The 23,756-nt window shown below is 39.4% G+C and overlaps 1 protein-coding gene across 1 annotated transcript in view; it reads left to right on the top strand.

The window, feature by feature from the left end:
- Nucleotides 1-23,229, top strand: part of FAM135B (family with sequence similarity 135 member B) — a 124,510-nt gene extending 101,281 nt beyond the window's left edge. The window contains exons 8-19 of the mRNA XM_062504138.1: nucleotides 970-1,019; nucleotides 3,742-3,897; nucleotides 5,957-6,030; nucleotides 8,970-9,124; nucleotides 10,174-12,232; nucleotides 13,988-14,154; nucleotides 15,368-15,459; nucleotides 17,613-17,710; nucleotides 18,035-18,186; nucleotides 18,973-19,083; nucleotides 21,559-21,672; nucleotides 23,024-23,229. Of these exons, the coding sequence (XP_062360122.1) occupies nucleotides 970-1,019; nucleotides 3,742-3,897; nucleotides 5,957-6,030; nucleotides 8,970-9,124; nucleotides 10,174-12,232; nucleotides 13,988-14,154; nucleotides 15,368-15,459; nucleotides 17,613-17,710; nucleotides 18,035-18,186; nucleotides 18,973-19,083; nucleotides 21,559-21,672; nucleotides 23,024-23,229 (3,434 nt within the window). The remainder of the gene's footprint in view (nucleotides 1-969; nucleotides 1,020-3,741; nucleotides 3,898-5,956; nucleotides 6,031-8,969; nucleotides 9,125-10,173; nucleotides 12,233-13,987; nucleotides 14,155-15,367; nucleotides 15,460-17,612; nucleotides 17,711-18,034; nucleotides 18,187-18,972; nucleotides 19,084-21,558; nucleotides 21,673-23,023) is intronic.
- The last annotated feature ends 527 nt before the right edge of the window (nucleotides 23,230-23,756 follow it).

The raw sequence follows: 23,756 nt of genomic DNA, 5'->3' as shown, positions 1-23,756 counted from the left end.
CTGATCAGGGGAAGAATGTAAATGGCTCATTCAATTGTAACATCTATATTGGTCACATTAGTCTCATAAGTTTTTACAGAAGGTTAAGATAAATCCAAGAATATAAATCTCTGCACTTCCTTAATTATTTTTCCTAGCTTCCTGAGTACTATATTTAAAAAGAAAGTAGCTTACTTGAGACAATAAAAGTGGGAATGGTTATTTCCCAAATTTTACCAGCCCAGATTGAGTCTTTTCAAGGTGTAACCCACCTTGGTCTGTCCTTTCCCAGTTATTAGTGCTATCTGAGAAGAGACATTTGGGGATAGAGGAGGGGATTGGTCTGTGAATTGTTGTGCTCTGTTCCTGCTTTGTTTCTTTATGGACACCATTAGAAATTTCCACATTGAAAATCAAGCTGTTGAAGTTGGAGAGTTGATTGATATCCTCCTTTTCCTGATAGCTTGTGGTGCATTTAAAGCAGAGTGTCCCTGGGCTGGATTCTCTCAGGATTACATCAAAACCCTGCTGCTTGCAGTGGTGAGGTAATTCCAACTTCACAAGGGAGTGCAGAGATGCCTGATATTTTACTAGTCAGGAATTTGATGTTGATACACAGTCCTCTGTAGCACACCAGGGACAAGCATTCCTTGCACATCATTTGCTCAAACTATTCAGTTCTACAGTTGGCCATAAATACCAAAGGCTAAAAATCAAACTTCTGGTAAAAGAGAGTTAACAAAATTCTGTTATCTTTGTCGCAAAAAATCCCAACATTTTCTACTGGTTTAATGGTCCAGATTGCATGAGTTGAAGTTGCACCTGCAGGATAAAAAGTGTGTTGTGGGGTACCCACACCCAAACAGAAATTTTTCTGTCAGGAAGAATACCAAATGACTGATTTCTCTCATAAATAGACAGCAGAGAATTAACATTTCACATCCACTGTTCTCAAACCTGATGTCTTTTTTTTTTTTTTTTTTTTCCCAGAGGAGCTATCTGTGGAAGCGACATTATCCCAGCTTTGTATGGAGCTGCAGGTATTTCCTTCATCAGAACCTGCCCATGGGTTTTTCAGGTCTATTTTTCAAGTGCACTGAGACAGCCCAGTAATATATCAGAGCAGGAAAAAGGGAATTTGGTGCCATCAGAAAGTTTGTTTACTGTTTCTCTTCCACCAAATATTTTGCATAAATTTGATTAGTTGCTTATAAGGTGTTCCTGTCAGTTTTAACAAGCAACCAGCTGGATTATTCTAGCATCCTTCAGTGAGCCTACCCTAAGTACCAGGATGACAAAAAAAATATAATATTTGGGGTAGGTTGCAATTATAGCTTTTCTGCTGACAGGAGAAAATGTACTTTGGCACATTGTACAACCATATATTTTCAAATAAAAATACCTAAATGTGTTTGGAGGATCATGGGAGCAAAATAGTGATTTTGGCACAGAAGTGACTGAATTACTCTCTAGAACTTGCTTCTGCCAAGTTTATTTCAAGTGAAACAAAGACAAGTCAGCAAGACTGCCAGGATGAAATGCAAGTGCCAGCTGATCACTGGAAAAATCAGAGATTTCATATATTTTATTTATCATAAGATCATAGAATCATTAGGTTTGGAAAAGACCTCCAAGATCATCAAGTCCAGCCTTTGACCCAATATCACCATGCTATTAACCATATAAATAATGTGCCACCTGTTAATTTTTTGAACAATTCCAGGGTTGATGATTCCACTATTTCCCTGGGGAAGTGAATTTGGTAATAAGTAAAGGAGGGAAGATGAGTCCAAGCCAAATGAGAAGTCAGTTTACATTCCTGTTACAAATTGTGAGCTAATGTTTGTCAGCCATGCTTTAAAAACTGTTTCAAATGACAAATTTATTAAGCCCTGACTTGGATACTTTCAAGGAAATCTGATTTCACATAAAATTGATTTAGAGAAGCATAACTTATTGGGCTCATCCCTACTAGAGTTAGCAGTTGTAAGAGTATAGGACAGACAACACAGTCTAGAGTGTCCTTTGGACTAACTTTCAGTGCAGTAAGACTCTCACAATTAGAAATCCCTTCCTTCCTTCCTTCCTTCCTTCCTTCCTTCCTTCCTTCCTTCCTTCCTTCCTTCCTTCCTTCCTGCCTTCCTTCCTTCCTTCCTTCCTTCCTTCCTTCCTGCCTTCCTTCCTGACAAACTCAAACATTTGCTAATCAGTAAACTGGACAAATAGCCATCACACACTTATTCCTAAAATGACTTGCATTAATAATGCATCTTGTTTGAAGACTGAGCTTTCAGTTTCTGATATAAGGAACAGCTTACTGACTTAACAAATAATAAAAAAAAAAAATAACACTGACATACAGCATATAAAATCAGATGCCATAAATAAAGTCAGGCCCTGACTCTGCAAAGGGAAAGGCTTAAACAGGATCTTTTTTTTTTTTTTTTTCCCAGTGTCCCCCTGATTTTTCCCATACCAGAATGGGTGCTGGAGCTTGTGACATTTTGGGCAAGTCATTAAAACAGAATAGCATCCAAACTGTGTAAACACAGTGACAATATCTGTTTTATCTACACACACACAAATTTTCTCTGCTTCTCTCACTCACACACAATTTGGTTTTAATCATGGCTTAGTTTGCAGTGTCACCAGTGGATAAAATGAAGGTAAAATGCAATGTCTGTCTCTCATTAAAGAAATTAAGAAGTTGACAAGTTAAGGGAGCTAGGTTTGTTCAGCCTGGAGAAGACTCCAGGGAGAGCATTTAATAACTTCCAGTACCTAAAGGGGCCAACAGGAGAGCTGGAGAGGGATCTTTTACAGGATGCATGGTGCTCGGAGAAGTGGGCATGGTGTTAAACTGAGTGAGGGCAGGTTTAGATTAGATATAAGGTAGAAATCATTTATTGTGAGAGTGGTGAGGCACAGGCACAGGCTGCCCAGAGAAACTGTGGATGCCCCATCCCTGGAAATGTTAAAGGCCAGGTTGGATGGGGCTCTGAGCAACCTATCTAGTGCAAGGTAGTGCACATGGCAGATCTTTAGCCCAACCCAATCTATGATTCTATGATTCTATGATTCTATGATTCTATGATTCTATGATTCTATGATTCTATGATTCTATGATTCTATGAAATTGTGAAATGAGGAGGTTTGGTGTGCAGAGACTTTGCTTTCTTGCAAAGCTTTAGCACAGAGCTGGAGGGCACACAGACACCCAGCATATTCTGGGGTGGGGTATGGGCAACAGCACACTCTGGAATGGCTGTTTTCATCATGTGAGGATGGTGTTTTGGTTTGAGGTTTCTTGTTTAATTTCCCTTCAATTACCCATCTGTATTCTAATGTGGCATGGCTGAGAGGTCTCCTTTTGTTGAGTCTGGCCACGGTTTATCATTTCAGAGCATCCAGCACCATCTGGTGGATAATTTGGAACCCACACGCTTTGATTTCCACCCCCTCCCCCAGTTACTACACCTGCAGTAAAGTGTCTGCAAAAAATTATCTCTTCCCACTTCTTGCTCTCTAATTGCACAGCTGAGACCATTTTCACTAAAATCTGAGATTTTAAAGAGAAAAATAAAATGTCTCATCTGTTTTATTTGGGGTAAAATAACTGAAAATGGTAGCTTTAGTAATAATATTCCTAAGTCAAGAGACATTTTTCTTGTTTCTATTGTTCCTAAAAGGACTTAATCTGATGTACAAAATGTTTCTTTTCCAAAGCAGCCTTGATCTCCTAATTTCCTTTCTGTCCTTCAGCTGCTGAGCAATCCAGAGAAGATAGCAGAACAGATAAGCAAGGACCTTGCCTGGCTTTGCTCTCACCTCCTGGCCCTGTGGACCCAGTTCCTAGAGGTGGCAACACTCCATCCAGAAGTCACAGTTTATCTGACTCAGGAACATCACATGCTAAGGGTAATCTTAAGAAGTTTGTAAAAGCAAGTTCTGTAATGTTCACCTCCTGACAAACAATAGAGATTTATTTAGATATATATTTCCTATCCAATTCTGCCTCTGTGACTATTTACATGAAATGGGGAGAGCACAACAAGAGTTGACGATGAGGGGAAGAAGAGGTGAAGCTCAGGATTCAAATTTCAGTTTCTGGAATGAAGATGGTGAGTTTATGTGACTCAGGATCCTACATAAAATGAGTAATTTTGAATACCAGGATCAGACACAGAAAAGAAGGTGGGTAGGAAGGGGTATATGTCACCTATATTTGATAGATATCTGTAAATCATAAACATTTGTTTTGAAAAACCCAAACATCACAGTAACGAATTTAAAAAATATAATTTCATCTCAACGGGTTTCACAAAACTACCATAAGGAATATGGTTTGTTTACTTCACTGTCATATATATAGCTATTTGCCTTTCTCACAATGAAGTGCACACAACAAAACATTAATATTGTTGGTGTTGAAATTGCTTCTTGTACTTGGTAATAAAGAAGGTACAAAACCACTTGTCATTTGAGAGAATGTTGTCAGATCTGCTTATCTTATTAGTTCAGCAAGTGTTCTGTCTTCCATCAGGACATTCTTGCTTATTGACCAGACACCAGCTCAGCACATCACCTGAGCTGAACTCAAAGTCTGATCTAATTGTTAGAATAGGGACAGTAGAAAAAAGGGCAGGATTCACCTTGATGCATTAGGAGTGTGCAGTGTAGGTATTGACACCTCACCTTGTGTTCTACCTGTCATAGTGGAGGTCAGAATGACCAGGACGAGTCTCCCATGGAGCTTGCAAAAATAGGGCATAAAATTCGGGAAGAGGTGACTGAGTGCCTGGTGCTGAAACTCCCCTGGCTGGTCTGATGAGGTCTCCCTTGACTCTGAGGGAACCTGGGTGACTTTCAGTGAAGTGACCCAACTTTGTGGGCTCCCAGCTCCAGCAAGGTGAATCTCAGCCTCTGGTTTGTTCCAGCCTTGACTGATGCCAACTGTCTTCTTGACCTTTGTCAAATTACATCAATTTGTTTGCTCTGGTTCCTCCCCATATAAACTGTGTGTAATTATACTTTTTCACCTCTGGAAAAAGACTTGAGAGCCCTAAATGGAAAGTCCTACTCTTAAGAAACAGACTTTTCTGAAGGGGTGCTTGTCCTTTGTTCAGTAAAGCCATTTGCAAAAGCACAGCTGGGATTTAGGGAGATGCTGAGAGGCTCTGACAGGTTTTTCACTGCCATTTTCTGTCCCTATAACAGAGGTCACTTTTACAATTATTATTAGGAATGTATGGGCTGCAGTTTAACAGCTCAGTACATTTGATTGCATATTATGCTTGATTCATTTAAACACAAAGCTTATTCCAGGGCAGATGACAGCATTGAATTTTTTATAGCTTATTTCACACTCTGTGCTCTGCCAGCCACTTCTGATCCATGGCTCTTTTGTAATTGATTATCCAACACTGAAAAGATCTAATGTCCATGAAGAGATTTGAAGAGTTCTCAGTTTGTAAGTATCATGCCATAGTCAGGTGTGTTTCTACTTTGATAGGGTTCATTCTCCTCTGGACTGATATGTAAGACTTCCTTTGCTGTCGTGGTAGTTTGAGAGTCACTATGGATGTTCCCATAGAAGAGAGGATCAATTATGAATTGTTCCAATTCAGTAATTCACCCTACCATTATTTTTTTTTTTTTTTTGTACAGTGGCAAAGGAGTAAATCTTCCCAACTTTAACAATACAGGGGAAAATGGTAAATTTGACAGCTTTGAGAAAAGTACTCAGAAGATGCAGATAACCAAACTTCGATTTATTGTCAAGGGAGTCTTCTTACCTCGCAGCTAAATATGCAACAACAACAGCTGCTTTGTGTTGGACTGGGAAAAGGAAGCAGAATTGAACTCTTTTTTTAATGGCAACACTAAGGAATCTGGTCCTGATAGTCAATGCTGTGTTCTTAGATGGCACTTACCACCTTTCAGCAGATCTTAGGTTTAATTTGTGTGTCTCTCTCAGGTGAGAAGATTCTCAGAAGCTTTCTTCTACACTGAGCACCAGAAACCTGCTGTGCTTATGTTCCAGGAAGGCCTGTAAGTTACCCATTAACACTCCCCTGTCTCTGGAATGACTAAAAATTTACTTTAAAATATTTTGTAATCAAGAAAAATGAGAGATCTTTTTCTGCAGAGTATTGAGGAATTTGGTTTGAGAGAGGTAATTTTCTTTGTTTTAGCTCCATATTGTAAACCAATTGAAATTAGTTTCAAAAGTAAGTGACTGATCAGGCAGGCCCCAGAAATAATTAATATATGTATAAGTATACGTATACGTATACGTATACGTATACGTATACGTATATGTATATGTATATGTATATGTATATGTATATGTATATGTATATGTATACGTATATGTATATGTATATGTATATGTATATGTATTTACTAGCCATTCTTCAATTAACTTCCTAAACCAAATGCACCAGATCCAGCACTGGTACTTTTAGTGGGAAATAACTGATGGAAAGCAACAAATTTTACAAATTTGCTTTTTACCACCCCCCAAACCATTCCAAAGTAAGAATTTCTTTCTGCTGGAAAATTCCTGCTTGTGACCAAACTGTGAAGTGTGAGGAGCCAGTCTTAAAGCTACGCCAGGGTAAATCCTGCCTTTGGTTTTAGGCCATGAACCCAAGTGGAGGACTTGGATGACACTCAGGACCTGACCCCTGAAGGCAGATTTCAAAGAAGGATGCTCAGATTTGAATTTCTGAGTAATGAGGGTTATCCAGACTGTTTGTCACCATGGGCAGATCACAACATTACCAGTGTGAAACCCATCTTTAAGAAGGGGCTGAAAGGCCATGACATCAGATCCTGTCACAATGATGATTTTTAAGTGAGACATTTGCTTCTGACCCAGTGCAGAGGAGAAAATTGCTTTTCTCAGAGCTGTCATTGGAGACATTAAGGCTGATTCAATGTTGATAGAAAGGGCCCTGACTTCATTAGTGGATGGGTTGTACAAGGCTGCCTTGTTCTGCCAAATTAGAGCAGCACCAGAGCTGCAGGGTCCCAGCTGTGTTCATTTGGTTCTCCTGTGTCAGGATTTTAGGGAGCCGTGTAGAAGGAAAACGCCATGTCACAATCCTGGGGTGAGGACACAAACACTCAGGGCCCCATTCAAACAAACATAACCCTGCACAGGGGGAAGCCTAATTGCATGAAGTGCTTCTGTTTCTCCAGGCAGTCACAGAAGTAGCCCATTTCCTACAGATAAACATAATGCTTTCCTCAGTGGTTATCAAGAAGGGTAAGTTAAAAAAGAACAACAACAACAACCAAAAAAAAAAAAAAAGGAAAAACCAAAAAAAGAAGTTAAAAATGTGAATTGGTCTGTGTAGAAAATCTGGTCTATACAGGCTGTGTGGCAGAGTCAGGTTTTCTACCTGGCTTTGCTAGATGATGTAGTTGCAGTAACAGAGTCTGGCTGCCAGAGTATTATTGATATTGGGAGTAGCAGTAGGGATTATTAGCTGGCTTCACACAGTCACCAGCTGAGATCAGTGCTCAGTGTGCCAGGTGCTGTACAGGCACCTCAAGCAGTATGGCTCCTGTCCCCCCCTTTTTTTAAATTTTTCCTTCTTACCAGACAGGAGCTGGTTTTTGCCTCCCATGGTGTTGTGGGTTTGTGTGAAGCTGTGCAAGTATGTACCTGACAGCATTTGACTGCTTAGGCAGAAGAGGACACATTATTCCCAGTAGGCTGGGTGTGGCACAGGGTGGAGGCCTCTAGGAGGTCACATTCCCTCCTTAGATTTACAGACAAAATTATTGCTCCTCACTCATTTTAATACCAATTATTCATCTTTTTCACAAGGGTAAGGAGTAATCCGAAAAACGATAATGGTTTAAGGATGAAGAACAGGTTTGCTTTCAGCTGACCATCAATGAAAATCTTTTTGCCTTAGTCTCTGTATTTCATGTTTTCCCCATTTTTCGAGACAGATTTTAAATAGGAAAGCTCCTCAGAACTAAAAATTATTGCATTTATTACAGCCAAACACATATTCATCTGCCAGTTTGTTGTCACATTCACTGAGGAGAGCCAGGTAGCATTTTGAGTGGCCTAAATGATGGAAACGGATGGGGAGGCTACAAAAAAAGCCAGAGAGGAACTTTTTACAAGGACATGTAGGGATAGGATTGAGGGAGACGGCTTCTGACTGAAAGAGGGTAGGTTTGGATTAGAAAGAAATTATTCAAAAGAAATTCTTTAATGTGAAAGGGGTGGGGCACTGGAAAGGGTTGTTCAGAAACTTTGAGGCTGCCCCATCCCTGGAAGTGTTCAAGGCCAGGTTGAACAACCTGATCCGGCAGAAGGTATCCTTGCCCACATCAAGGGGGATAGAACTAAATGACCTTGAAGGTCCTTTCAAGCCCAAACCATTCTATGATTCTGTGACTCTGTCAAAAGACAGTGGCTGAGTAATGTGCCTTAGCTCTTCAGACTCGTACATGTGTGAAACACCTCCCTGTGAGTGCTCTGAGGTCTGAAATAAGTGAGACAGAGGACTTGCCATGCATCATTCTTGGCTTTGTTCCTCCCTGTACTGCTCAACCAAATTTTTGATTATTGCATCCTGCATCTGGGTTTTGAAACCCTGACCACAGCCATAGTGACTGACCTCGTTTCCTGACCAGAAACCAGCTGAGGGATCCAGTCCCAGCCAGCAGCTGAGACCCTTGGGAGGACAGTGATGGGTTATGGCAGCTAAGAGAAGCCTGTGGCAGTGGGATCTGGAATAATTTCAAAAACACTATTATTTTTCAGGAAGGGATTGTGCAAGTTGTAGATATCTCTAACTGAGAGATGGAAACCTTCTAAGGGTATGCCCCATCATGCAGTACTGCTTCCATTTAAATACATTGACTCTGTCCTCTGCCTGTGTATCTGGGCTTGCAGGAGTAATGGCGAAGCAGCACAGTAGCTACTCAAGCACTCATTTTGTTTTGTACTTTGCTGCCAGGATCCAGAGCCACACACAGATTTCTACAGAAATTCGTAATTCGGATTATTTCACCAGCATGCCCCCGCTGCCGGCGGAATGCCTGGACATCGATGGGGACTGGAACACGCTCCCAGTCATCTTTGAAGATAGGTACACAGACATGCCTTCCAAAGGTGAGTGAAACACCACAGGGCACAGCTGCATGAGTCAACTTGAGCTGAGGGAGGTACTTCCCCAGCTCAGCAGAAGTGATTTCACATGCAATGAGTTTATGAACTTGAAAGAGAGTGTGACCCCCTAAGTAATACAGCTCAATTTTAGTGTTTTCCCTAACAGCAGAGTATTTCCTTCACATTTTTCATCTTTCAATTAAGCTTTTTTAAAAATAAAAAAGCTGGAGGAAAAATCTAGAAAGAAAATCAGACCTTTTGGATTTTAGTTACAGTACTAATTTAAAGAAAAAAAGTAGACTTGATATCCCCACTATGACATCTAGTGGTAAGAAATCTCAGAATAAAAGTCCACAATTTCAGTATAAAGCCACACAATCCCCTGAAAGGGAGAATTGCCTTCCAAAAATATTTTGCTCAAGTCAGATTTTTAATTAAGAAATTATTTAGTTAGCGTTATTTAGCAAAACCACATGGCCCTTACTACCTTTTTCCTTTGCACTCAAACTTTAAGATTACAAAGGAAGCAATATGTATTAATACCATAGGTGTCTACAGTCTAGTGAATATTTTGTATCTACAAAATCTTCACTCTTCCAACAGTCATTCTACTGCCTAAGCTGTGACAATGTTCACTACAGGGATTTAAATTATTAAACTGAGTATTAAACTGATTCAAAGTAAGAGCTATACTATGAACAATATTGAATGAGACCAGGAATACAAAGATGTATCCCTTTTGTTTTGCTTCTCTATAGTATAAAAACTAACAGTATAGGTACAGTTATACTGAGGAAAGTGTATTTTATTGATACTGTTCTCTTTGTCCCTACTATAACAGTTCAGTGAGTGCAATTCTAGTTAAATGCACTCTGGCATGTGCATTTGTAATATTCCTTTAATGTTTGCATAATTTTTATGATATAAAACTATAGAATAATATTTTAGACTTTAAAATCCCTGTTCAAAGTCTCCCAGTTCTTTGGGGTCATTTGTTGTGTTCTTACAGGTAATACTACTATCTTTCCTTTTCTCTTTCTTTCTTTCTTTAGATCAGAATTTGGAAGTTTTCCCAGATTTTGAGGTTCCTGCAAATACTCAAATGGATGTAAAACTGGAAAATGAAGACTGTGCATCAGATGATGCCACTGCAGTAATGAAAGGAGACTTTGGGAAAGATACCCCACTAATACACACAGACAGGATAAGCAGGAATCCCTCTTGCCTACAAAGTAGTGCAGAAGCTGCTGCTAAGGGTTCAAACCAGCACTCCACATCTCAGGTATGTACAATAAACAAAGAAGGCCAAAGGAAACCTGAAAATATTTTTGTTTCAAGAGAGGAAACTATTTCTGACCCAGAGCCAGGCAATACAGAAAACATGTCAGAAGACTTTAAAACATCCAAGGAAGTTTTATTAAAAGATAATAGACTTGAGGCGGATGTTTTCTGTGGAGACATGAAACCCAGCAATAAGGACTCTCACAAAAGTGAGCCCATGCTAATTGTCAGTGCTCAGTATGAGTGTGGAGCATGTGGAACTGATGGCTTGGAAGACAGAACTGAAATACATGAACTAGATGAGTTTGGTCATACTGAAACTAATTTCACTTCATCTGAGCTTGCATTGAATAAATTGACCAGTCATGGAAAACCAGAGGATGTAGACACCAAGGCTCATCTCCCTGCTTTGAAAACTTTGCCTTCACACAGCTGTGAAGTGAAATCAGTCACAAAGGAGCAACGAAGTGAGGAGAGTGAAGAATTTACCTTGATGTCAGGGGTCATAAAAAGATCTTCCTCTATAATATCAGATTCAGGCATTGAAAGTGAACCAAGCTCGGTGGCATGGTCTGATGCTCGTAGCCGGGCCCTGGAGCTGCCCAGTGACCGAGAGATCCTGCACCACCTGGTCCGGAGACACGCCATCCACCGAAATTCCCTGGAGGGTGGCCACACGGAAAGCAACACCAGCTTGCCCAGTGGTATCCAAGCGTCACTCACATCCATCAGCTCTTTGCCCTTTGAGGAAGAGGAGAGGGAAGTGGAACTTACCAAACTGACAAAATCTGTCTCTGCTCCTCAGATCAGTAGCCCAGAGGAGCCCACGGAGGAGGTGGACATATCAAAACACAGTGAAGCCGCCTCAGGAGATTCAGATCAAAACTTAAGGAGCTGCATGGAAACAGAGGATAAAGATGGAAAAATAATCATAGACTTTTCTGAATGTCAAATGACCACTGAAAATGGACAAATAGAATACAGAGGACATCCCAAACCCCTCCTCAAACACAGTAGCAGTAATGCTGAGTTACAAGGGGAGGAGAAGAAAGGTTTTCCAGAGACTTGCTGTAGTTTGGAAAATACAAGACCACCCATTTGTCTGAAGCAGCTCCAAGATAATGTCTCTGAGTGCCTGTCACTGGAGAGCAGTGGTGAGTGTAGCTTAAAAACACCAAGGGCTTGTAATTACTTGGACAAAAATATAGATAAGGTTGACACATGCATTGAGGATCCAAAGGATAAACTTAAGCCGGACAGTTTAAAAATAAAACAGGGCTCTTCCAATAGTAGAATTTCAGGAGAGGAGAGTTTTTCACAAAGCATAAAGGTGGTACCAGATTTTTGCTATCCTGTTACAGCTCCTTCAGACCCCTCCACTGAATTTGTCCCACTGCGAGGAGAATGTGGCAGCTCTCTCCCTGAAGAGAGCCCTGCAGTTTATGCAGAAATGCAGGGGTTGCAAGAAATTGAGCTCAATGACTCTCCTGCCTCAGCAGAACCTGCAGCAGGGTCTCACCGGGCTGACCGTCCTCAGGAGCCCAGCAGTCAAGAGAATAAACTTATAGTGAACAGCACCGGGTTTCCTTTGGCCACGACAGAGGGAGTAGCCCTGGAAAGCAGAAAGGCTGCTGATGTGGTTAACCTGTCCATCTCTTGCACAGCCACCTGTCTTCCCTTTTCTTCTGTGCTCAAAGAGACCCCTGCCATGGCAGGCTCCTCGGCAAAGCAGGCTGCGTTCCCCATCACGCGCCAGCCGCTGGGCTCATTTGGAGTTGTCTGTTCTAATTCAGAGGAGATGGACGAAGAGACCAACGAAAGGATGCTGAAGTAAGAATGACTAATTTCTTCATGATTGTAGCCGTAATGCCAAGAGACCCTGACACAGTTCAGGACCCTAATGCACTAGGCATAGAGGAAGCTTGCATTTGAGACTGTTGCCTGAGGAATATCAGTATAAATAATCCAAACAGACAAATGGTTTCATATAGAATGAATAATCTAAATAGACAGGAAGGATGAAAACACAGAGAGACCAAGACTGCCAAAGACATGAGGTCCTTAATTTTCATGAAAAGCAGTGGGACTTAGGTATCTAAATAATCTTTGAGAGCTGACCCTCCTTTCTGAAATCAAGGCTACCCATACCAGACTATTGATCCCAGATAGCCAGTTCACTGTGGCAGTGCCACAGACTGTTTTAGTTTTTTACTTTAATAATTGCACTCAGTAACCAAATTATGATGTAAGGAATTCAGATTGGCTGATATGTCTCAACTTCACCTTTTCAAACTGGAAAAATGGGAAAAATGAAACCATCAGTAGCTGGAGAAGAGGCATTATTTTTGTTTCTTGCTTCATTGCCCAACAAAAAAGTGCCATATAGTGATCTTGGTGTCACAGGCGCCTATTTCACAGATTGGCACACTAACACTTATATTTTTCCAGTATAGTTTGGTGCCTCTGCTGTGCTGATGAAAAACAGTAGCACCGAAATTTCTCAACCCATTCAGCTGCCCAAAATGTTGGCTGTCTGCATGTACATTGATTTTCAACCCAAGAATTTGTTGTTATTCTTTTGAAAGCATCTTGAAGTTTTATATACCATGCTCAAGTCCTGACAAATCTAAGCACAGAATTTGTTTCTCCTTTGTGAAACAGAACATTTGAGCATGTAGGCATGCACAGGAATCCAAGGCTTCCAGTTTCATGGCCCAAAAGATTTTTTTTTTTCATTCTTGTGTCCTTTAAAATTAGTTGGGATGATGTAAGAGATTGCTCACCATTGGAGATCTTTTCCAATCTTAATGATTCTGTGATTCTATCAAGTTGCCTTAAGAGATCCCCAGTCTTTAAAGGTTATATCTCCAAAGCTTGTCTTTCCCAGTTTTCTACTTAATTTTACATGTACATTGTGATTATTAATTCCTACATTATCTGGATAAGTTTTATGGAAAAAGCCACTGAAGAACTTGGCATCTTCAGCCAGCAGAATGCTTCAGGGTCAATTCAAGTGTCAAATTTTAGACCTTTATTAGGAAAGGTGTTATCTTAATTCTGTTAGCATTAAGGTGTTCTTCTAAATGCTACTAAATGTTTTCAAAAGAATCCAAGATCAAATAAGCCTCAAAATATCTACCACATGAGGAGAATTCCTTAACTCTAGCATAAGGAAAAGGGAGAACACCCAACTATAAGTACATCTGATGATAGCAAAATTATACATTTTACATTTCAGTACCTATAAGGCCAATGACATTGTTAAGAGGCAAAATTGCTATTCTGTACATCAGTCTCATTTTATGACTGACCAGAAAATTACTTTTTGCTATTCTTTCATTCCTCTGGCAAGTGTGAGTTGCTAATACACTTTAGTTCTTCCTGTATGTAGACAAATTACAAAGAAAAAGAGTTTGTTCCTTTCATTCCAACTTCTCTCAGACCAAATAGATAAGGAATTGCATCCAGGTCTCTACTTGAAATTTGAAAATATAATTTCTTGCAAAGACAAGCCTCCTCATTTCTAGTTTGCTGGTTTGCTGCTGACCACCCAGTTCTATTGTGATTAATTAATGTATTCTCCAGTTTTTATCAGGCCAAAGAAAAATTTAAAAAAGAAATGAAGATTGAAGGATTTCTGTACAGTGACTTATCTGTACTAGCTTCTGATATCCCATATTTTCCACCAGAGGAAGAGGAAGAAAATTTGGAAGACGGAATTCACCTGGTTGTCTGTGTCCATGGATTGGATGGTAAGGGCGGGAAGAATTGCTGTTTGTAAGTCATTTTGGTGTAAATTACAAAAAAAAAAAAAAAAGACAGATGTTCAACAAGTATGAAAGAATGGAGAGTCTAAGTATTTGTTTTAGCTAAGTATTTATTCCTTATGCTATTCAGTTCATTGTAATAAACAATTTATGAGAAGATAAAGTATTGTTGCTAATATATGGTGTCCTGCTATATATATATATATGTAATTTTTTGTTTTTGTTTTTGTTTTGTTTTGTTTGGTTTGGTTTTGTTTTCTTTAAACAGCACTCTGCACCAAAGTACATCAGTCCTCCCATGTACCGGAAGAGTGCACTACAGTAACTCCTTGTCTTTCCACAGATTCTTAGTTGTTTTGCAGTATGTCCCTAAGAGGAAAATGTTGTTTAAACCCCCAAAACATTATTATAGATTAAATAGTGGCTGACTTTGTGAAGTGAGAGAAAAAAAATGATTCTTCACTGCAGAGGAAGCAGGTCTTGGGATTTTTCATGTATATGCTTTTAAACAGTTTTGATAAATGTGAACTTTCTCTTGACAAATTATTGATATTTATTTGAAAGGTGTAGATGTTAACACTGAAACCACAGAGAAGAAGGTGGTAGAGTCTCTGAAACTTAAAAAAAAAAAAAAAAGGAAAAAGAAACACTGGTTTGAGCCAGGACTGCCCTTCTCATGAGGTAGTGGTACCTTCTTCACCAACAAAATATTTCAGAAGACTTTGGAATTCCAACTACAGAATGAGGCATATCTCATAATATTAGGAGTCTGATAGCATTTCAGCACTGCCTCTAATTGTGGGTAAATTAGACAGGGCACTCTTCATCTGAAGGTACAGCCCTATTGGCCAGTGCAATTATTGAGGTGTCCCTGGGAGCCTCACCATAGCTTGTTGTGTTTTTGTCTTACCTCTTCTATTCAGCAAATAGAGGACAGACTCTTCTGGACCTGATCTTTGCCTTTTCTTCCCCACCATTTATGCAGTCCCCCACAGCAGCATGTGAGGACCAGCCCACCTGGGGCAGGCTTTGGAAATTCCTGTTCTCTTGCTGCTTCAATGGATGATCCTGAGGTGTGATAATGTTCTTAGCAGCACTTAGCAAGAGCTACATGGTGTCAAGGTTGTTGTGCTAAATTGACTCTATATTGGTTATTTTTCTGTTGAACTGCATCTTATAAAGTACCATTTCTTCTTAGGTAACAGCGCAGATCTGCGGCTGGTAAAGACTTTTATAGAGCTGGGACTTCCTGGTGGAAAACTGGACTTCCTAATGTCTGAAAGAAATCAGGTAGTACCGAGCTAATTTCTGTCTTCCTTTCAATTTCTGAAATAGTGCGTTCAGCTCAAGCCTTCTCGCCAGCTGAGTGAACAAAAGAGCTGAGGAATTCAGGGAGTTTTATGTATCATTTAGTGCAAAGGCCTGGTTCTATTCCTGTCTGATTTGATAGGGTGTTCAAACCTATTGGAAAATATTCCTGGAATTAAAGTCAAAGGCAATGACATTAGCAGTAATAGGACTGGACCTTAGAGGAAAAAAAATGGATTTATCCTGCCAGTTTGCAAACTTGTCAGCATGGTGCGTCTGCAACACAGCACCAACAGAAAGCAGCAAGTTTAGTGGTGTAAATTCTCCGGAGGATGTGGAATATCCAGCAGGTGTTGTCAGCTCCTTTTGCTGAATCAACCATTGTTTCTCCTGTTGCAGCGTTTGTAGGATTTATTTCCTTAAATGATAAAGAAATGTCTTCCAGAAAAATTGATTGCTGGTCTAGGCAGAGAAACAGAAATGAATCCTGTGCTTTGCTTGGCAGTGGAGCCATATTTATGACCAAAGGCCTAACTTTATGCACAAGATTAGGATTTCCATTGTACAGTCAGAAACATTATTCTGATTTATGAGTACCTGAGAAATCTGAGTTAAAACTTTCTAAACTTCTTTTTTCAAAAGCATTTTGAAGTGGCTTATTGGTGTACATCTGTGAACTGGCCACCTTCCAGTGCACAGCTCTGTCAACAGCAAACCTGGACAGTGAATGTAAAATAGGTGAAAATAGTCAGGAGACCACTTCATACTTCCATCAAGGCCTCTTCCAAGAGAAAAGAATGTTTTCAGAGAATGAAACATCTTACAGCATGTAACATTGAACATTATCCAGAGTCCATCATGGGAACTATTTAGAGATCGTATTGTCTGGGACGGTGGGAAACTTCTCACAGTGCTGGAAGTGGAATCTGGGTGGCTCGATGGCTATTTTAATGTTGTAAGCATCTCGTCACTGTTTTTCACTTCTTTTTGCACCACACTGAAAATTACCCAAGAAATCATTCATTTAGCTAGTTTTCCTTATAGAGGAAAATTCAAATCAATTTTTAGGTATTCATTTGTGATGCATTTGACAAGTTCAATCAGGCTGAAATGATAGTAACAGATGGAGATATAATCAGGTGAAATATGACGCTTGACATGTTTTGTTTATGATTAACATTCAAGCTGATATTCTTGCACTTTTAAACAACCTGAATGGTTTGGGACAATGAGCCTAGGAGGAAATCATTAATTATCAATGCAGACAAAACAAACAGGCAGAAGGTTACTGGACTGTTTGTAGTTTATGAGAACATTTATTTTAAGTCTGTATTGCAAAGTGAGTATTGTCATGTTTTCCTATGCAAGAGCTGCAATTAGCAAGATGAGTTGTGCCACAAAAGCATTAATTACTGATATGTTCCAAAAGCATTAATTACTCATATCTTTGCTCTGAATATCTGTTCCAGCATTTGATGATTGTTTTGTGGCATCTCATTAGTTACCAGTTTGATTTAGAGTCCTGTTGGATTACCAAATTACAAAGTTCTGAATAAGATCTGCCTGTAATTGTATAGACTGGAAATATATTGCTTGTTTTATTGTCTCACAACTGGCAGTACTTTTGCAAGCAACAAATTATTCGTCTGTCTCTAGCACTCATTCTCTTACTGATGACTGCTGAATAACAAACACACAGCATTTGATTAAGATGGCCAAATAACTTTGTGATGGCATCCTCAGCCCCAGCATATCCCTCATGTCAATTTATAATCCCATAATGTATTTTATTGCAGTAATCTGTTGAATCCTAAATGCCAAAAGCTTTTCTTCCATGTGCAGAGCCTGGTATCTAGAGCAACTGAGCATTAGCCGAACTCACCAGTGTCAAATCAGGCTGCTTTAGCATCTTGCTTATGATTCTGGAATCACTCAGCAACCTCTCTCAAGGCAGAACTTCAGTTTAAAAGAGTACCTGGAGACTGAGAAAAATCTCCCTTCTTCCCTCTTGAGCATGTATAAAGAAAAATTACACTGGTTGCTACCTTTCTGCTTGCATTTGACTTTGAAAAGAACTTCAGTGTGAAATAAGTGTAATATATTTTTCTTCATGAACTCAATTAATTTTTCAACAGACTGATACTTTTGCTGATTTTGATACAATGACTGACCGATTATTGGATGAAATTATTCAGCATATCCAGTTGTACAACCTCTCCATATCCAGAATAAGGTAAGCTATATGATAGCAAATAGTGTGTAACTGTTAGTTACATGAACAACTTCCAGTGAAATTAGCTTTGCCTAAAGTGCCCTGTGTCAGAGGCCATTGAATCAGTGAGATTAATTTTTGCATACGTAAAGAGGAGAATGAAAGAGAAAGATTCTTATGAAAGAGAATCTTGTAGGCTGAAAAAGCTCATTAAATGATAACTAAAGGATCTTATTGAAAGCCCTAACAAAGTCTTCCCTTCAGAGCCATTTGTGCCATCCTTATGTTTATTTTAAAGAAAACACAAATGGGTTTCTTATTAATATAATTCTTCTTTCCCAACAGTTTTATTGGACATTCCCTTGGTAATGTCATCATTCGATCTGTACTAACTCGCCCCAGGTTTCGCTATTACCTCAACAAGTTACACACCTTCCTGTCCCTCTCTGGGCCTCACCTGGGAACCCTTTACAACAACAGCACTTTGGTTAGTACAGGTAAGAGTCAATGGGAAAGCTTTGACTGGCTGTGGTTCATGGCAGACTGCCTGAGAGGACAACAAGTGGAGGTAGGAATTTGTTAGCATGACTTGTACCTTGAAGTTGTGGAAAACATTTGCTGAAGACTTCAAACCCATACAGAAAAAAATTGCAATTTCAATATCTAAAAAGTCCATCATATTGCTCCCTCGAAAGCTCAGGGGTGTGCAGCAGTGAGAGATGAACCTGTTGCCTCTTAGTTTCCCACTTCTCAACTGCTGCAATAAAGAGAGGCATCTCTATGGCTGAAAAAGAGATATTGTTATGGAAATGGAATGTCCCACATTTGAGTCTTCCTGAGTGTTTTCCTACTACCATGAGACAACCACAGATCCATAGAATAGTTTGGGTTGCAAGGGACTTTAAAGATCATCTAGTTCCACCCCACCATGAGCAGGGACATCTTCAATTCGGTCAGTTTGCTCCAAGCCTTGTCCAGCCTGAACTTGATTATTTCCAGGGACAAGACATCTACCACCTCTCTGGGCAACCTCTTCCACGGTCTCACCAACCTCACTGTATAGAATTCCTTCCTTATACGTAGCCTAAATCTACCTTCTTTTAGTTGAAAACTGTTGCCTCTATCCTGTGAGACCCTTATTAGACTTTTCCTGTTGATTAGAAATTCAAGAACAAGCAAGACTTCTACTAAACTAAAGTGCTATCCTTACTGTAGGCACATGTCTTTAACTCCCTGACTGACGATTTACAAAGGATAAAAATATGCACCAATTTTCATTCCAGGTCTATGGCTAATGCAAAAGTTGAAAAAGTCAGGGTCGCTTTTGCAACTGACCTTCAGGGACAACGCGGATCTGCGCAAGTGTTTCCTCTATCAGCTCAGCCAAAAAACAGGTGAGTAGGGCTTGATGTGCCTTTGTAAATACCGAGGGCTATTCCACTGCCTTGTGCTGGATTGGCCTGTTCTCCAGGGAGTAAAGGAAATATGCATTTTGTTAATGATCTTTCTTTAAATACACTTTTTAGAAGAGCTGCCCTGTCTAAAATCTTAGATCAATTTCATCTGTGCATTTTTTCTGTGAGAGTTACCTGATAATGTCTTAGCCAAACTGTTAACATTAAATAAGACCTCCATGCTGCAGTAAACAAGCACCTAAGTTTATATTCTGCAAGCAAGAAACATCATTCTTGAAAGGCCATCATTGCTTAATTTATGCCATGAGATTAAAACCATTTTTCCTTTTTTATCATTTTTTTTTGGTAAGTTTAACATCTCTTGTCTCTAGGAAATATGGCTCTGTGAGATGAAGAGCAAATTTTATTCATGTCTGTTCTGACACTTCTGTACTACAGAGAGAGATGTATGGCCTCACACTAGAAAAATGACGTCTGAATAGAGAATTTTTTTCCTATTCTTTAATCTGTCATGAATAAATGAAATAAATCAGGTTTTTCTTAAGAAAGCAAGCATGCATTGCAACAAGCATGATCCTTCTCTTGAAGCAGATTTTTTTTTAAACAGTTATTTTTAATATGGAGTGTGAGCAGACTGATGCTAAGTATGTAGTAGGTAGACAAGGTCACTACTTGATGTTAAATTATTTTCTCGTACTTTTGTACACTGCTAATAAGAAACAAAGACTATGTTAATATGAATATAACATCTACATATTACAGATATGCTACATAACTCAATCAGTGACAGGAAGTTGACGTAAATTGGTGTTTGAATTTTCCCTTTGATTCCCTAATTCTTATTTCCATGGAATACAGTTGATGACTTCTTTACTACTGTCAAGTTCAAATAAAATTTATTCTACACGAAAATCTCATATTTTAACTTCCCAAGCAATAAATTCCCAAGCATGTGTAGTGAGTCAAAGCTACTTGCTGCTTTTTAGCTTGGTAGACTGGAGATATAAGAAGCTAAAAATAAAGGTGCTGTCCTTGAAACTGGAGAAAGCAGAAATTTAAATGTGGAGAGGATTGTCTGTAAAGTCAGAATCATCTGGGTAGATGCTTAGGCAAAACATCCTAAGATGTAGACATGTCCATATGTGAGCATATGAGCTGGCATACGGATTCAATAGAGACATGTCCCTACTCTGGCACCCTGCTCCCCAAAGAAGTGGAGAGAACCCACAGAGAGAGAAATGCCAGAAGAAGTGTGTGCCTACATTGCCAGATGACTCCTTAAGCCTCCAGCAATTTGTGACTTTCTTATTAAAGTAGAAGTCCCTGTTACCTTTCAATCTCTTTAACAAATATTCCTCATGCTTGTTGTGAAAATAAAAGCCACCCTAAAATATTCTTCCCTGTTGAACCTCTTCACATAAGGTTTTAGGTATGGTAACAACCACTGGGGTTCCTCCTACTGTTTACTTCCGATGGAAGTGGCAAACTCAGTTAGTTTGACTGCACAAGAAGAAAATGTTAAACACCTCAAATCAGGTTTTGGAAAGGCAGCCAGCAGAACTTTTCATTGTGGTAGTGATGGTCAGATTTTATATGAAAGTCTAGAAATGATAGCTATGGAATCATAGAGACATGGATGGGCCTTCAAGATCATCTGGTTCCAATCTCCCTGCAATGGGCAGGGACACCTTCTACTAGACCAGGTAGCTAAAAGCCCCATCCAGGGTGGCTCTGCTTTTGAACCACTTTCCCATAAGAAGGAGAGAAAGATGAAGGACAAACCCACAACTCTTCTGTGTTCAGGATATCCTCTGAACAAGTAGGTTATGTCAGCAGTGTCCATTTTCTTACTTTTCTGTTAAATGTGGGTGATGGGGTGCTCAAGAGACCATAGACAGGTCAAACAGCAGGAGCTCATCAGTGGCCCCATTAGCTCCAGGGAAGAGGGAAGATTTGGGGTTTTCAGTTGATGTACCAGCAGTGTGGATTTGTCAACTGCCTGGTGCTTGCAGGGGCTTGATGTACCCTAAGACTCACTCAACATCAATGTAACAGTATGATATGATAACAATTCCTTTTTTTCTCCCTCTCTTTATTTTGTTTGAGAATTTTGCTAATTTTTTGCTAACTTGATCCTCTTTAGAGGTATAAATAATTGCAAGAATAAGCTTTTAATAAAAATATTTTCTTTTTACAGACAGTTGTTACTTTTCCTTGTTGTCATACAATTAACCTGAGTGTTGATAAGTAAAAAATAGTTCACAGAAGCAACAGAAATGTGTTTAAGCTGTTATGAATCTAAGATTGTGCTGCATGTTTTAATAATTGTAATCTATTTTATACTGTAGATTTTCCAAAGCCTTTGAGCATGAAATAGTGATGTTGTTTTTACACTGTATTAATTTTTATCACTGTGCTTAATTGTGATTAATGTATTTAATATATTTGCCACAGGTCTTCAGTATTTTAAAAATGTTGTGTTAGTCGCCTCACCCCAAGACAGATACGTACCTTTTCATTCAGCAAGAATAGAAATGTGCAAAAATGCACTTAAGGACAGGCACACAGGTATGTTTAAGATCTTTTATATATTCCCAAGGCTGTTGAAGAATTGCATTTCTGTGCAACTGAGGTCATTACATTAGAAGGGTTTTTCATCAACATGATGAAAACTCAAATGTTTATTTGATAAGGAGGAAAGTGTTTGCTTCCCACAGGAAATTACTGAAATCAATAAAAGAAGCTTTTCAAGAAGCTCTTTGCCTGATGAAAACAAATTTAAATCATGTCATAATCAAAGGTTTCTTACTGCTTCTGCCCCTTCCCTCTAAGTTTTTTTTTTTTTTTAAGTGATAATAGAAGTAGCTCTTGACAATGTTTTTCTGTAGTCTACTGATTTACTTGCATTGTCTCTCATTTTTTGCACATTATGAAATCTTTCTCAACACATTCAAAGTAAGGGGATTTTCCTTTTGTTTTCAATAGTGTTTGAATGATTGCAAGATAATTTAAGGAACAGATCTAAAATCATATTGTTTTGCAATAAAATCTGTAAAGCACATCAGAACTGATACCACTAGAGGCCCTCCTGTGAGCTCAGGCTGTGTGTATTGCTTTTCTTATTAGCAGTCTTCCTCATTTATAAAATTTTTCATGGCTTCAGTTTGATACCACATCCAGAAATAATGTTCTGTGCAATTTCATCCCCATTTCACATATGTGATTACCTAGAAATGGAGATACTCCTTGGAAGCAGAATGAGACACACAGGCCCAATAATCAGAATGGTTTCCTTCACACCTCTTACTTAAATGACAGCTCTTTCCATCCTAGCTGAGACATGAATTAAAAGGAAATTCTTCAACTCACCTGCAGTGGTTGTTCCTCGGGGACATGTTTGACCTAGCAGGAGCCAGATCAGTACATTTATCAACACATCATATCATTTATCTGTACATGTTTCCTGAGCCATTGTTTCTGCCCTTAAAAACACCTCAACTATCTCTACAGGTTGTGCTTCCTGCATTAGAATCCCCAGAGAAACCCAAATGAACTTCTGTCCTGCCAGGCCCTCTCACATTTGAATTCATAGGCAGTGAGTCCAACCCCACTCCCCTAAAAGAAACATGAGCATTTTCTTCACTTTCCTCTGTCATTCCTCTGACAGAGAGAAGGCTGAGGATGTCCCAGGCCTCATGGTAAGCAGCTTCAGCAGATCCCTCCTCATAGCCAATGTCTCCATTAGATGAACAGCACTCTAGCACATGGCAAATCATTGAACTGGACTGCTGTCTCTTCCATTTATTTTGGCCTTACTTCCATTGTCCTTCTCACCATGACTGTAATTGAATTGTACTGGAAGAAAAGAGAGGAACTGAGAGCTTTGGTGTGTAGGTGTGATATCTCAGCTCTTTTTCAGGTCCTGTTTATGCAGAAATGATCAACAACCTGCTTCAGCCTTTGATTGGGGCCAAGGACTGCACTTTGATCAGACACAACGTGTTCCATGCTCTGCCTAACACGGCCAACACCTTGATAGGCCGGGCTGCTCACATTGCTGTGCTGGACTCTGAACTTTTCCTGGAGAAGTTTTTCCTCGTGGCAGGACTCAACTACTTCAAATAGTGCCTGAAGTATGGGGTAACAGAGGCCAAGTTTTCCATTGAGTGGAGGAGACTCTCTTAGCCAAAGGAGTGCAATGTTAGAAATGAGATCAGGTGGGACTTTCAAACTTTCCATTTCCATTTCTCTTTCAGAGAATAAAGTGCTATGGCTTTAAGGCATTCAAGCTTCCAAGTATTGGTGCTTTTGGAAGAAATAAATATTCCTCTTCAGTTTCTATGATTTTTGTCCACATAAAGTCATGAGCCACTTCTGAAGTACAGAATCAGATTAAGAAGGTTAATTCTCTAAATATGATTGGAGCAGTGTATTTCCCATTTCTCCTGAATATTAAACCAGGAACTTGTCTGTCCTTGTTTTACTGCTTATTTATGTATTAACAAATCTCTACATTTGTAGCACTTTTGGGGTAGTTAACAAGGAAACACACGTATGTGAACTCAGGTTAAAACCTTTTTTGTGATGAACTGAGGAGTCTGAAAACCATTTATGAAAGTTTCAATCTTTCTGTTTGTTGTAAGAAAGTATTT

The sequence above is a fragment of the Cinclus cinclus genome, chromosome 1, assembly GCF_963662255.1.
Source record: "Cinclus cinclus chromosome 1, bCinCin1.1, whole genome shotgun sequence".
NCBI classification, from domain to species: Eukaryota; Metazoa; Chordata; class Aves; order Passeriformes; family Cinclidae; genus Cinclus; species Cinclus cinclus.
Note: the sequence above shows the minus strand (reverse complement) of the source record. Positions and strands in the feature narration are given on the sequence as shown.